At 51.9% G+C, this 12579-nt stretch overlaps 1 protein-coding gene across 6 annotated transcripts; it reads left to right on the top strand.

Annotated features, from left to right (window-relative positions):
• Positions 1–2318: 2318 nt before the first annotated feature.
• UBE2Q1 (ubiquitin conjugating enzyme E2 Q1) lies at positions 2319–12012 on the top strand. 6 transcript variants are annotated; one of them, XM_086393017.1, is made up of 13 exons: positions 2319–3191; positions 6198–6302; positions 6637–6741; positions 7340–7390; positions 8924–9064; positions 9278–9362; positions 9629–9689; positions 9886–9976; positions 10088–10146; positions 10229–10277; positions 10556–10651; positions 10990–11056; positions 11510–12012. In XM_086393017.1, exons 1-13 carry the CDS (start codon positions 3129–3131, stop codon positions 11539–11541), a joined length of 1005 nt encoding a protein of 334 aa, XP_086249143.1. In that variant the 5' UTR covers positions 2319–3128; the 3' UTR covers positions 11542–12012. The 6 variants fall into 6 exon arrangements, with proteins under 6 accessions (XP_086249143.1, XP_086249138.1, XP_086249139.1 ...); XM_086393012.1 differs by lacking the exon at positions 2319–3191 and adding an exon at positions 3493–3969; XM_086393013.1 differs by lacking the exon at positions 2319–3191 and adding an exon at positions 3493–3969 and having other exon boundaries at positions 10990–11104.
• Positions 12013–12579: the final 567 nt, after the last annotated feature.

The raw sequence follows: 12579 nt of genomic DNA, 5'->3' as shown, positions 1-12579 counted from the left end.
GTCCCATAGGTACCAAAGCAGAGAAGTTCAAATCTAAACCCAGTTCTTTCTGACTCCCCAGTCTGTGCTCTTCCCACTCAGCTGTGCTTCCCCACTTTATGGCCTAATTCAAAGGACAGCTGTAGCTGATTCTCCAATTAACACCTATGGCTCTGCCTCTTTCCCACACTCAGAACCCACACCCACTGGATGTCCAGAAGATTGTCCACATCCCCCTCCCTGTACACACTCGATGTGTTTGTAACCCAACTCTCCACCTCTCCCACAAAACTTAGCTGTCCTTTGAGAAGCCTTACTGTTAGTGCTACTACTATTAGTTACCCAGGTATCTAGTTTCTCAAAATTCTAGTGACATTTTTATCTTCCTCCATCTTAAAGCCCAAGATTTAACAGCTGTATAGCTCACCCGCACCACTGTCTCTTCCTCACCCTAATCACAAGCCTTCTTTCTGTTCCTCCAACTTGCCCTCAGTATCTCAGCACATGCTGTCTCTTCTGCTCAGACAGTGTCCAGTCCTTCCTCCTCCTTTAGATAACTCTACCATCCTTCAGAATTTAACATATCACTTGTTCAGGAAAGCCTTCCCAGATCTCTAGTCTTACTCTTTGAGGCACTTATCACAATTGCAATTAAGTGGTTGAATGTGTAACGAACAATTTATGAATTTATCTGACTTTCTCCCAGGCTGACTGCCCGGGAAAGGTGAAGACTGGGTCTCTCACTCAGTGCTGCATCCTTAGTGCCTCCCATGTCATAGGTGATTAGGACACATTTGTTCTTCTCTATGTGAGCTTGCTTTATCAACCCTTCCATTGTCATGTCTGTGTCCACCAACAGAATGTAATTTCCAAGGGCAGGGGTTTTTGTTGTTTTATTCACTCCTGTTTCCCTAGCACCCAAGTGTTCATTAAATGAGCATCTCCATAACTTCCTTTCCACTTCTAATGCCCTTGCCCTACACATCTCAGCGGAATACCAGACATCACGCCCCACTAGGCTTTTAGATGCCAGAGCACTCTGCTGGCCAGAGAGCTGAAATGCTGAAGACACCAGCAGAGGAAATGACAGATCTCATCCCAGTGACTATGACTTGAGTTTCCTCCGTGGGGACTGGAAGTCTGCAAAACCATGAGACTCTCTCATCATATAGTTTTCCTCTAATTAAAACTCTTCACAAAATATGGTTCCTCAGTACCATCTTTCTAGGTTCCATATATATGTATTATATATGCATTGATATACCATATTTGTTTTTCTCTTACTTCACTCAGTATGGCAGAAATAAAACCAGTATTATAAAGCCATTATCCTTCAATTAAAGTAAAAAAAAAAAAAACTTTTCATAAAATATGGAAGTCAGGATCTTCCAAATAGCTGCATTTGTGGTTTTCTTGGGTAAGGGTTGGTGTCAGCTACATGTGAAAACTTCTTGAGAAAGCATCAGAGGAAGGAAGAGAGGGGTAAGGCATGGACTTCAGAGACATGCTCAGGAACTCTGCTTCCTACCTGTAAATCCATGGGTAAGCCCTCCTTTTCCCAATTGTAAAACAGGGATAAAAATGCTTCCCTTATAATGTTGTTGGGAAGGGAGGAGTAGTGTTTAGAAAGATTTGCAGAATACCCTGACTTAGGAAGTGTTCAATAAACAGGACTTCTAAAAAAACTGCTTTTAGTTGACTTACAATACTGTTAGTTTCAGATGTACAGCAAAGTGGCTCAGTTATCCTCATCTTCTGGTGTCGTATCTTTCTGACCTTTTATACAGTTGATGAGGTGCTCATGGCAAGTATACTCGGGTGGTTTGCCATTCCCTGAGGAACTGGTTTGAGGGCATAAGAGAGGGTGTCAGAGAATAAGATGGCTGGATGGCATAACCCATGCAACAGACATGAACTTGGGCAAACTCCGGGAGATGGTGAGGGACAGGGCGGCCTGGCTCGCTGCAGTCCATGGGTCACTACCAGTCGGACACAACTGGGCGACTGAACATGTATATATTGGGCTGGCCAAAAAGTTCGTTCAGGTTTTTCCATACAACGTTACAGAAAAACCCAAGCAAACATTTTGGCCAACTCAATTTTTTTTCCCCCATCATTTTCTATTACAGGTTATCAGGAGATACTGAATCTACTTCAATTAACAGGAATTCTTAGCACAGCCTTTTATGCTCCCAATTTGCACATTCATAAAAGTGACATGTAGCTAACTGTCCGTCTCCCCAAAGGAGATAAATCATCTTTGAATACCCGGAACCCAATTTAGCCAATGAAGGCCTTTTCAACCTCCACTGACAACGTAAATGAGTAGCCCAGAATAAATCACCGAGGTGCACAGTCAAGTTCCCACAAAGGCTAACTCATTTTAGTCCGAGTGAAAGGAGAAGGTAGCAATCTGGCCAGCTGCTCAAGCGCCGAGTGGGCTCGGTAGAACCCATCAGGCCCTACCTGGGCTAACACCTGCCCTTGGAAGAGGAACGCCAACTATCGGTCTCTGGAACCTCAGCCAGCTTTGTCCTCTGTGATAGTGCCACCTAGCGAGGCCCTGGAAGCACTGCCGCCTACACCGGCTCTGCCAGGACCACTGCGACAAGCCCGATAGACTTTGGACTGGGACTGTGGTCTCCTTTCATTTTACTGCCGGGTTAAAGGTTTAGACTAATGACGTCCTCCTTCCATGACCCTGCAGAGGAAGCTTGTGTTGTCCCTCCCTGACTCACGTTCAAAACCCAAAGGGACTGATAAGCGCGAAGAGTCAGCTATCGACTACCCGTCGTACAGAACTGACTAGTGATCGATCACTCTGCGATCTCCTCGCATCCAATCCTCGGGAGCAGGCAAAGCAAGCATTAGCATCCTCATCAAAAATCATTGCACAGATGAGAAAATTCAGGGCAGGTGGTTAACCCAAGGTCACAAAACATCCGGGATGACAACCCAAGCCTCCTGTAACCGGGGTCGGGTCCCTGGCTCCTTCCCCAATCACACGCCCCTCCTCATTTCAGCGTGGCCCCAAGGGAACAGAGCCTCGGGGACCGCGCGCCGAGGACAGGCGGGTGGGTGCAGGATACAGATGACACAGCGGCGACCGCAGCTCTCCCTCTTTCTTCTCTGCTCACAGAAAGCCCTGCATGTTCACCACGGCTCCGGACGGGGGAAGAAGGGCCCAGAGCAGGAAACACGGTCCCGCGCAGGTAGCCCCTGGGAGCACGCGGCGCCGGGTCACGTGAGGGGGGCTGGCGGCTAGGGCTCTAGCACGCACGCACGCCGTACGTAAACACGCACTGAGGAGCTGAAAGCGGCGAGCCCGAAGCCCCGGGTCACATGTGGAGGGTGGTTGTACAGAACAAGGGGGCGGGAAGGAGAGAGGTGTCACGTGAAGGAGGTCGGAGCAGTGAGGTCACGTGACGGGGGACGGAGGCGGGGCCGCCGAGGAGGAGGAGGAGGGGCACGCGGCTTCCGGCGGTGGGGGGGGCCGGCGAGCGGAGGGGGGGGCCCTGTCCCGGAGGTGGCGGCGGCGCCATCTTGGCGAAGGGGGGATCAGGAAGTGCGGACCGCGGCGGCGGCGGCGGCGGCGGCGGCGGAGCCCGGAGCGGAGGCCGGAGGCTCCCGGCCCGCCGGCCCCGGAGCGGAGCGGAGCGGAGGATGCAGCAGCCGCAGCCGCAGGGGCAGCAGCAGCCGGGGCCGGGGCAGCAGCTGGGGGGCCAGGGGGCGGCGCCGGGGGCCGGGGGCGGCCCGGGGGGGGGCCCGGGGCCGGGGCCCTGCTTGAGGCGGGAGCTGAAGCTGCTCGAGTCCATCTTCCACCGCGGCCACGAGCGCTTCCGCATTGCCAGCGCCTGCCTGGACGAGCTGAGCTGCGAGTTCCTGCTGGCTGGGGCCGGAGGGGCCGGGGCGGGGGCCGCGCCCGGACCGCATCTGCCCCCACGGGGGTCGGTGCCTGGGGATCCCGTCCGCATCCACTGCAACATCACGGTGAGGACCCCCTCGCGTGCGCGTCTCCGGGGTCCTCTTGTCTGGGACTCACCCCGCACAGCTTTTTGCTCTCGAAAGACCTGGGAGGCCGAATCCCCTGTCGGGGTTCGGCTCTTTTTCTTCAGGTTGCACTTGTTTCTGACGCTTGAGATTCTGCCATGGACCCAGAATCTCTACCCTTCCTAGTCAGGGACACCCTGACATATGGCGCCTCGACTACCCCTTTCCATTACCCACCCACATCGCAAGGTTCATAATTTTGGCTCATTTTGGTTACTTCACGACTTTTCTTGACACCTGGGAATGCCCCTCTTCCCCGCCTCCCATCTCAAGGTTCCAGGCCTCTTCATTGACTTCAGCTGGTAGGACCTGGCTTGGAATTGTGTAGATTTCAGTGATTTCCCCCTTCTCAGCAGTACCTTTCATTTAGGACGTTGCCACCTGTGAGATCCCTGCCCAGGTGTCTGTCATGCAGTCCCTCTTCCTCTGAATTTTACCAGTGATAGTTTGCAATTCACTGACCCCTTTGCTTCTTCTCCTTTGGATCGCCTTTTATTCTGGTGTAACCTCTAACTCTCCTCCTTTTGCCCCAGCTGGTAGCTGCCACTCCCATCCTGTTCCCTGTGGATATCTCCAGTTGCCCTGAGTTGTTACCTTTCCTGGTGATGATGGGGATGTGCAAGGGCACTCTCATTTGTTCTGAGTGCTAACAGTTCCTTTTCTCCCAGTGAGCATCATTCCATCCTAGGTGTGCGGGGCTGGGAAACACCTTACACATCTTCTACCTAGGCTATCTTTAAACATTCTGTGAATAGCGTTGGCATCTGGGAATCTGGGAATACCTGATACTGCATGGTATAGCACTTAAAAGGATTGATCCCACCTGATGTGGTAGTGTTGACCCTGCTGGGAGTACCAGGTCGCGAGCCAGGGGACAGTACTTTATCCAGGCAGGCACACTGCAAGTGGGAGTAGTCTGGAGAAAGACAGACTTGTGAATTGTGTGGCACTTGGGGGCCTGAATTCAAATCACATGGTTCTTGTTTACTATCCTTTTCTTGCATCAAACCAGGTCAAGGTTTGGTGAGGCAAGCCTCAGCTTGGGTTGGATGGTGCCCCACCAAAACTCACGTGTTCCATTTTCCTCTCTCACTTTTTTTCATACTAAAAAGTCAAGATTGAAGGACTAGGTGTGGCTCTGTGAGCCGACAACTTGAGCATCTTTGATAATTTGTTGTCCTCCAGCATTGAGGATTAGAGCAGTGGCAGAGTTTAAGACCTTTTTAGGAGGTTCCCTTGGCCTCCTATGTGGAAACTTCTGGGATTGATTCCTTACCTGAATTATGCTTTCAATTCCTTAAGGGTAGGTTTGCCCCCTTTTGCTTGACTTCCCAGTTGCCAGAGGCCATCTACCGTCTTTGTCCCTGGAAAGAGGTTAGTTTAGAAGATTCTGAGACTCCTGTGACCACTATAAAGAAGACTTGGCCTGAACTGGCCCCCTTGATTTGGGCAGAGGGGGAGTCTGGTCAGGCTGCATTTGGCACCACAGCTCAAGAATGCTGGGAATGTTAGCAGCGTAGGCTTCTTTCTCCCAGCCTGCCATGTGGAGCCCTACAGCCTACGCCTGGACTGAGAGGGTGGCAGGTTCCCAAAGGAGAGGTGGGGAGAAGTGGCCTCTGAGGCGTTCTGTTAGGAGTGGAGTGGGAAGATTCTTCCTGCCACCCTTCTACTTTCAGGGTTTAGAGACATAATCTAGCTTTTAATTTCTCCGTCCCTAGCTAAAATGAAAGTAATCTGTGGTCTCTGGTTTTTTTTCTGCCAGTGCGATTGTGATGAGGCGATCCTTTCCCCCACTGATTAGGGAGGGTCGGAGGCCTGGGTGTTGGGTGTGGGAGAACTTAAGGCCTGGAGCTTGTTGAGGCAACACAGGAGGTAGGAAACCATCTCATCCTCAGCGCAGTTTGGCTGCGCTGCTTCTCTGATGTTTACTCTTGAAAGAAAAGGACCAGGCTTCTTGGAAAGGGTCATCCCAGGGACTTTTTTCTCCTGGTCTGGGATTTGTTGGGAACCTGCCTGCTGAGCTGGGCTTGTGTGTGTGTGTGTTGGGGGGAGGGGGCGGATGGTGGAGAGCAAAGGGACTGAAAGTCTCGGGGCATGGAAGGCAGGCAAGATCTAGCTTCCCCCAGAGTCTCCCGTCTTGACTGCCCTCCCTGCTCTTTCCCCCTTAGGAGTCATACCCTGCGGTGCCCCCCATCTGGTCAGTGGAGTCCGATGACCCTAACTTGGCTGCTGTCTTGGAGAGGCTGGTGGACATAAAGAAAGGGAATACTCTGGTGAGGGGGCCAAGGTGTTGAGGAGGGAGTGCATTTCCTCCTGTGAGACCCATGCCATGAAAACATCCTGTGAAACGTGTGTCTGGAAAGTGGGTGGTGCAGTAGCCTGAACATTTGAGGCAGACGTCCTGGGGGAGTTGCTTCCTGAAGCCAGAGGGAGAGCCCTGCACCTGCCCCAGGATTCGTCCCGTAAGCTCTTCCCCACAGCCCTGGGGTCTGTGAGTTCCAGAGAACTAGGTACCAATTCGGGGGCTGAGATCAGAGCTCACCCGTGTACCTGTTGGTATTGGGGTGGGGAAGGAGTGTTTGATGTCACTGTGATCCCCTACCCCAGCTATTGCAGCATCTGAAGAGGATCATCTCCGACCTGTGTAAACTCTATAACCTCCCTCAGCATCCAGATGTGGAGATGCTGGATCAGCCCTTGCCAGCCGAGCAGGTGAGCACCTGAGGGGCTTTGAACCCTGTTACGTAGAGTTACGTCCACAAACAGCACTCAGGAAATACATGTTACTTGAGATCAACCTGCGGAAGTTTCTCTCCAGCACTACTCCAGACATGTACACACATCATGACTCGGCCTCTCCTCCAGATGTTCGGAATCCAGCTAAATGGGGCACCAGTAACTTCACCCCTCTGATCAAACTCTCTCCTGGGCAAGGTCATCCTTCAGGGGGGATTTTTACCGTCAGCAGTAGGTTAACCATTGGGGATTGAGGCCCCTTGTTAAGATCCAAGAATGCAATTCAGTGTAGAGATGATTGAGTAAAGGGGTTCTTGGGGAGATTAAACTGGGATTTGTGAGTTAGGTGGCAGAAACAGCCACTGTGCTTCTCTCATCGTTTGGCGTGTAGTGGACTGGCAGTGAAGTCGTTCCCTGGACTGTTGCTTCCACGCAGTTCTGACTGGTGGAGAGGCTGGCAGCCTTATGGGCAGGTGCACAGCTTCCAGACCCAGAGGCTCAGGGGGGTAGGTCAGAGGCTGCATTCTAGGAAGCCACCAGGGTCTGACCTCCATCTTTTCCCTCCCCACTGCAGTGTACACAGGAAGACGTGTCTTCAGAAGATGAAGATGAAGAGATGCCTGAGGTAGGCTTCCACCCAAGACGGTACTGGTAGGACTTTCTTTTGGTCAGCAGCATTGAGAGCCTGCTATGTACAGAGCTCCAGTCTAGACTGGGGAGAGAGAAATACCAAAAGAATAAAGACAGCTGTATTGACCTGGGGGAACAGCAGTGTGGTAGAAGAGACGGAGCACCCGTGTCCAACCACCGAAGACAGACAAGTGCAAATCTGTTTACGCTAAATAGTCACTATGTTAATCGCGGATGGCTTTGTAGGCAGACCTGAGCTTGCATCTTCTATCTCCCAGCTCTGTTGATTGGGGGATTTTACCTATTCCACTAAGGTACTACTTCTGCGGTTTTCTTATTTATAAAATAGGATGTTAATATTTACTACATAGGGTTGTCTTTAAGATTAAATAAGGTATTGCATGTGAAAGGCTCCATTCCGTACCTAAGTGCTAAATACTTGGTGATATTCTCTAAAAACAACTTGGTTAAGAACTTGAACTTCAGAGCCAGACCAAATTTGATGTGCATCTTAGTTCTGCTAAGAGTTGTAGTGGCGTGTAGTGGACTGGCAGTCAACTACAACTATGACTTTGTGGGCATGACACCCTCACCTGGACCTCGGCGTTCTCATTTGTGGTATGGGGGTAATGATAAAATAATGGCATGGTGGTTATAAGAACGAAATGAGGTAGTGTGTCTACCATCTCAGCAACTAACAGAATAATTAGGAAATTAGTATCACCACATTCTGCCAGAGGAGATCATGATTACTTTGTTTCTCTGCACTGAATTAACCACCTGTGATCTGCAACTTCTGTAACTTTGTTAGGGTCTTAAGCTGCACAAAGGGCCCAGGATACATGAAACATCTCCTGTCAGACTGCAGACAGTGCTCCAAAGTCTGGCTGATAGGGGCTATTCCCCCATGTACAGTGAACTAGTTCCTCACTTGGAGCAGGGTGAATAGGGGCTGGTTCTGTTCTTGACCTCTGCCCTCTGAATTCTGGACCTCCTTCCTTATTTCCATTTTCACAGTGGGTGCCTCTGCCTGTCTCCTCAGTCCTTGCACTTGGGAAGGCAGGAGGTTTCTCCCTTAGACCTGGAGTCCTGGGAACTCCTGGGTACAGAAGTCACCTGATGAAACATGAGCTTTGAGTCGCAGTGTCAGGCCAAAGTCATTCTAGGAATTAAGGAAGAGTTTGTGCTGCCAAGGGAGAGCTGTAGGGATAGTTGGGGCAGGGTAGATCTAGGGAACAAGAAAGCCGAGTCTCTGCTTGCTTTCCCTCGACCTTTTCGTAGCCCTGCAGCTTGAGAACTGGATAGGAGAGATTTGCCTCGTCTTTTAGATTGTGAAGGGAGTGGGGCTGGGAGCTTTCCAGCAGTGGAAAGGGTAGTGTACTCACTCGGCTCCAGACAGAGTGCAGCTGTCTGTCTTCCTCCAGCTGCAGCTCTAAGTCATATGGGACTGGGGAAGGGAAAGGCCCTTCTCCACAGTGCGTGTTGGTTTCTTTCTTCTACCCCACTCCTACCCCACACATGCCCCTAGGACACAGAAGACCTAGATCACTATGAAATGAAAGAGGAAGAGCCAGCTGAGGGCAAGAAATCTGAAGATGACGGCATCGGAAAAGAAAACTTGGCCATACTAGAGAAAATTAAAAAGAACCAGAGGCAAGATTACTTAAATGTACGTGCCCTCTAGGGAGAAGCTGGGCGGAGGGGTTGGCTGGTGCTGGCTGGGAGGTGGTAGGCCGTCGGGTGTCAGGTGGGAACAGCATCCTCTTCGGGGTGGGTTATCGGTGCGCCTCGTCCTCGCCTAGCCACAGGGCACACTGCCGGCCTGCCCCTGTAGTCCAGCACGTGACCGTGAGACGCCCTGTCCTCCCTGCTTCCTGTGTAGGGTGCGGTGTCTGGCTCGGTGCAGGCTACTGACCGGCTGATGAAGGAGCTCAGGGATATATACCGATCACAGAGTTTCAAAGGTGGTAAGTTTGCCTCATAGTGGGGTCTGAACACAAGCTTTTCAGAAAGAAGGACACGGTGGCGGCAGCAGATACGTGGATGCTGACCAAGTTTTTAGGCCAAGGACGGAACACCCCTCATAGTGGCTTAAATGGGATGCATGTCTATGTGGGATGAACCTGGAGCCTTTGACCTTTTTTTCTTCTCAGTCTGGGAGAGGGATCTGCATCAGGTCCTGCTTACCACTGGGACCATCATCTGATGACATCCTTCTTCTTCCCTCCTTCAGGAAACTACGCAGTCGAACTCGTGAATGACAGTCTGTATGATTGGAATGTCAAACTCCTCAAGTAAGTGGTGGCTGTGGGACTGGAAAGGAAGTTGAGTAGTGAGTGCAGTTACCGTGGTGGGAGTCTCCAGGGCCAGCCATCCCGGGAGCGGGTGTGGGCAGTGGCTTGGCCCTCTGCTGCTTGCCCCAGGGGGCAGTGGGAGCCTCAAGGCTCCTGACTTAGACCCAGAGCTGAGCCTAAACTGGTTGCTTCCTAGAGTTGACCAGGACAGCGCTTTGCACAACGATCTCCAGATCCTCAAAGAGAAAGAAGGAGCCGACTTCATCCTACTTAACTTTTCTTTTAAAGTAAGTCCTTCCTTTCCAGTCCTTTCCGGGCCTAGGCATCCTTTCCACCTTCCAGTCCTGCAGAGGCCCCTGACCTCCCCTCCCTGATGGCTGCCTCCATCTCTCCCTCAGGATAACTTTCCCTTTGACCCGCCGTTTGTCAGGGTTGTGTCTCCAGTCCTCTCTGGAGGGTGAGTGGCTCAGCAAGGGCAGAGGGTGAAGAAGGGCTGGGGAGCTTCTGCCAGGCACAGCTAACTAACCTTTCTTCTGCAGGTATGTTCTGGGCGGAGGTGCCATCTGCATGGAACTTCTCACCAAGCAGGTGAGCCTGTCTCTCATTTTTTTGCCTGGCTGGCCTGGGCAGGGCTAGGCTGACCTTTACCCCTCACCCCTCCACCAAGGGTTGGGTGATGGGCATAAATGGCCCTTTCATTCTGCCTGGCAGGGCCTGCACCCACTGACCTGGGCAAATGGGTGATGGCTGTTCTGAGAGTGCAGGGCAGGGGCCCTTCCATGGCTGCAGCTGCTCTCTGGAGAACAAGCATCGGGTTTCTCTGGAAAGTCTGCTGACTCGTTTTCCCTGCCCACATTGTTACTTAGGGCTGGAGCAGTGCCTACTCGATAGAGTCAGTGATCATGCAGATCAGTGCCACACTGGTGAAGGGAAAAGCACGAGTGCAGTTTGGAGCCAACAAAGTAAGGAGCCCAGACCCTGGCCTGGTGGGGCTGGCGGGGGCTGTGTACACTTCAGGCCACGAGGAGGCCACAGTGGGGCTGAGCTGCAGCATCAGCCAGTGGGCCTAGTGTCCCACGGTGGGGGCACAGCAGGGCCTTGGCCTCAGGGCAGCCTAAGACTCTGGGGAGGGTGCAGGTCTGGAAAGGGAAAGCTGGGAGATTGTACCCTGTGGGACCTCTCAGGTGGAGGGTACTCAGTCTGTGAGTAGAGCGCAGCGCTGGGAGCTGGGTCTCTGGGTGGCAGCGAGGCCACAGCCGGCCTTGTCTGGTGGTCTGATGTGGTGGCTTCCTCTCCCCAGTCTCAATACAGCCTGACAAGAGCACAGCAGTCCTACAAGTCCTTGGTGCAGATCCACGAAAAAAATGGTGAGGCTGGAGCCACGACTTGAGATTCGGACCTTTGCCAAGCCCAAGGTTTCCATCCGGCTAAACACAAGAACGCCTTTCGGTTTCTGAGCCTTTTCCACCTGTTAGCGCAGCACCTGTCCCTGTTGCCCAGGGAATTCAGTGAGGTGTGGAGGGTAGCGTGCGCCACTCTCCTCCAGTTAAGCCGGTGGCGGTCAGAGCACAGGTAGACCGGGCACCGCCCCACCTGCCCACTGCTCACTGGGGTCATCTCGGGGTCGGTGCATCATTCTCCCTTTCCTTACGATTTCCAAGTAGGCAGTTCCTCGCCTGCCCATGTAGCTTCTCTCCCTGCACCAGGAAGCCCTTTTCAGGATCTTTTCACCTTTGACCCTGGAGACGTCTTCAGTGATCAGGGCTAGGAGGGTGGGCAGAACAGCCTCCACCTGACCGTTTGCTTCCATTGCTTTGCAGGCTGGTACACACCCCCGAAGGAAGATGGCTAACCCAGGAGTGCCATCCCCTTCCTCCTTCCCCAGGCACCACTGGACCAATTACCTTTGAATGCTGTATTTGGATCTCACGCTGCCTCTGTGGTTCCCTCCCTCATTTTTCCTGGACGTGATAGCTCTGCCTATTGCAGGACAATGATGGCTATTCTAAACGCTAAGGAAAAAAAAAAAAAACAAACACACACACAGAACTGTTTCAAGTACTCAAGACTGACTTACAGACCAACCAACCACCTGGCTGGAACCCTTGCTAGCAGGCATTCTTATAAAAGAAACTTTCGAGCCTCCTTATATTGCTGGAAACTCAGCTGTGCTCCAGACTAGAGCCTCCTTACCTATGCTATGGATTTTTAATTTATTTTCTCTTATTTCATGTACACTGCTTTTTTTGGTTACAGTGTATGATGGATGTGTATGAAAAAAAAATGTATCTTTGGGAAAACAATTACAGTTTGTTAATTTGAAGACGCTGGTTTTGACTCATCTTTATTTTCCTAGCTTACCCTTCCCCCGTCCCCTGAATTCCTTGAGCAGTGGGGGGAGGGGTACCAGGTTCACTGTGGCTTTGGGAGCCATGAGGGGCTGCACTTCACTGCTGAAGCCAGAGAAAGGTGGAGGTGAAGCACATGCCTGCCACAGCTTGAAGGGCTCTGGAGTGACCAGTCTTGCACCCCTGGGAAGGCAGAGCTTGGCCTGCTAAACTACAGGCTGAAATGATGACCCTTATTCTTTAAAGCCTTCTAGTCACAGACGTTTTCAAATTTCTAAGAAAAATAACGAGGAGGCCTAAGAGGCTGCTTCACAGAACTACTTTTAAATGAACTGAATAGGGCTGGGGCCACAGTCTCAAGCATGCACGTGGTCCTTCTGATCTCAGCAACAGGCTGTGTAGCTACCATTTGTGCTCACTGGTCCCCCTTCCCAGGAAGTGGCACTGAAGGGCAGTGGTTGGAAGCTCTGTTGCTGCTGCTCTTGTGTGTTGCTTCATTTATGCTTAACAGAGAAGCCAGGCAGAGCTCCGAAGTAAGTTGT

Source organism: Bos grunniens, chromosome 3 (assembly GCF_055505025.1).
Source record: "Bos grunniens cultivar Pamir isolate PY7600 chromosome 3, Bosgru_T2T1.0, whole genome shotgun sequence".
Taxonomy (NCBI): domain Eukaryota; kingdom Metazoa; phylum Chordata; class Mammalia; order Artiodactyla; family Bovidae; genus Bos; species Bos grunniens.
The sequence above is the reverse complement of the archived record's forward strand: the minus strand, read 5'-3'. Positions and strand labels throughout refer to the sequence as shown.

Bases quoted from the DNA above. Each gene is read 5' to 3' on its own strand.
- UBE2Q1 (XM_086393012.1), top strand. From the start codon at position 3,643: ATGCAGCAGCCGCAGCCGCAGGGGCAGCAGCAGCCGGGGCCGGGGCAG. The intron at 6,742-7,339 runs GTGAGCACCTGA...TCCCCACTGCAG, and splicing joins AGCCCTTGCCAGCCGAGCAG to TGTACACAGGAAGACGTGTC. The intron at 9,977-10,087 runs GTAAGTCCTTCC...TCTCTCCCTCAG, and splicing joins TACTTAACTTTTCTTTTAAA to GATAACTTTCCCTTTGACCC.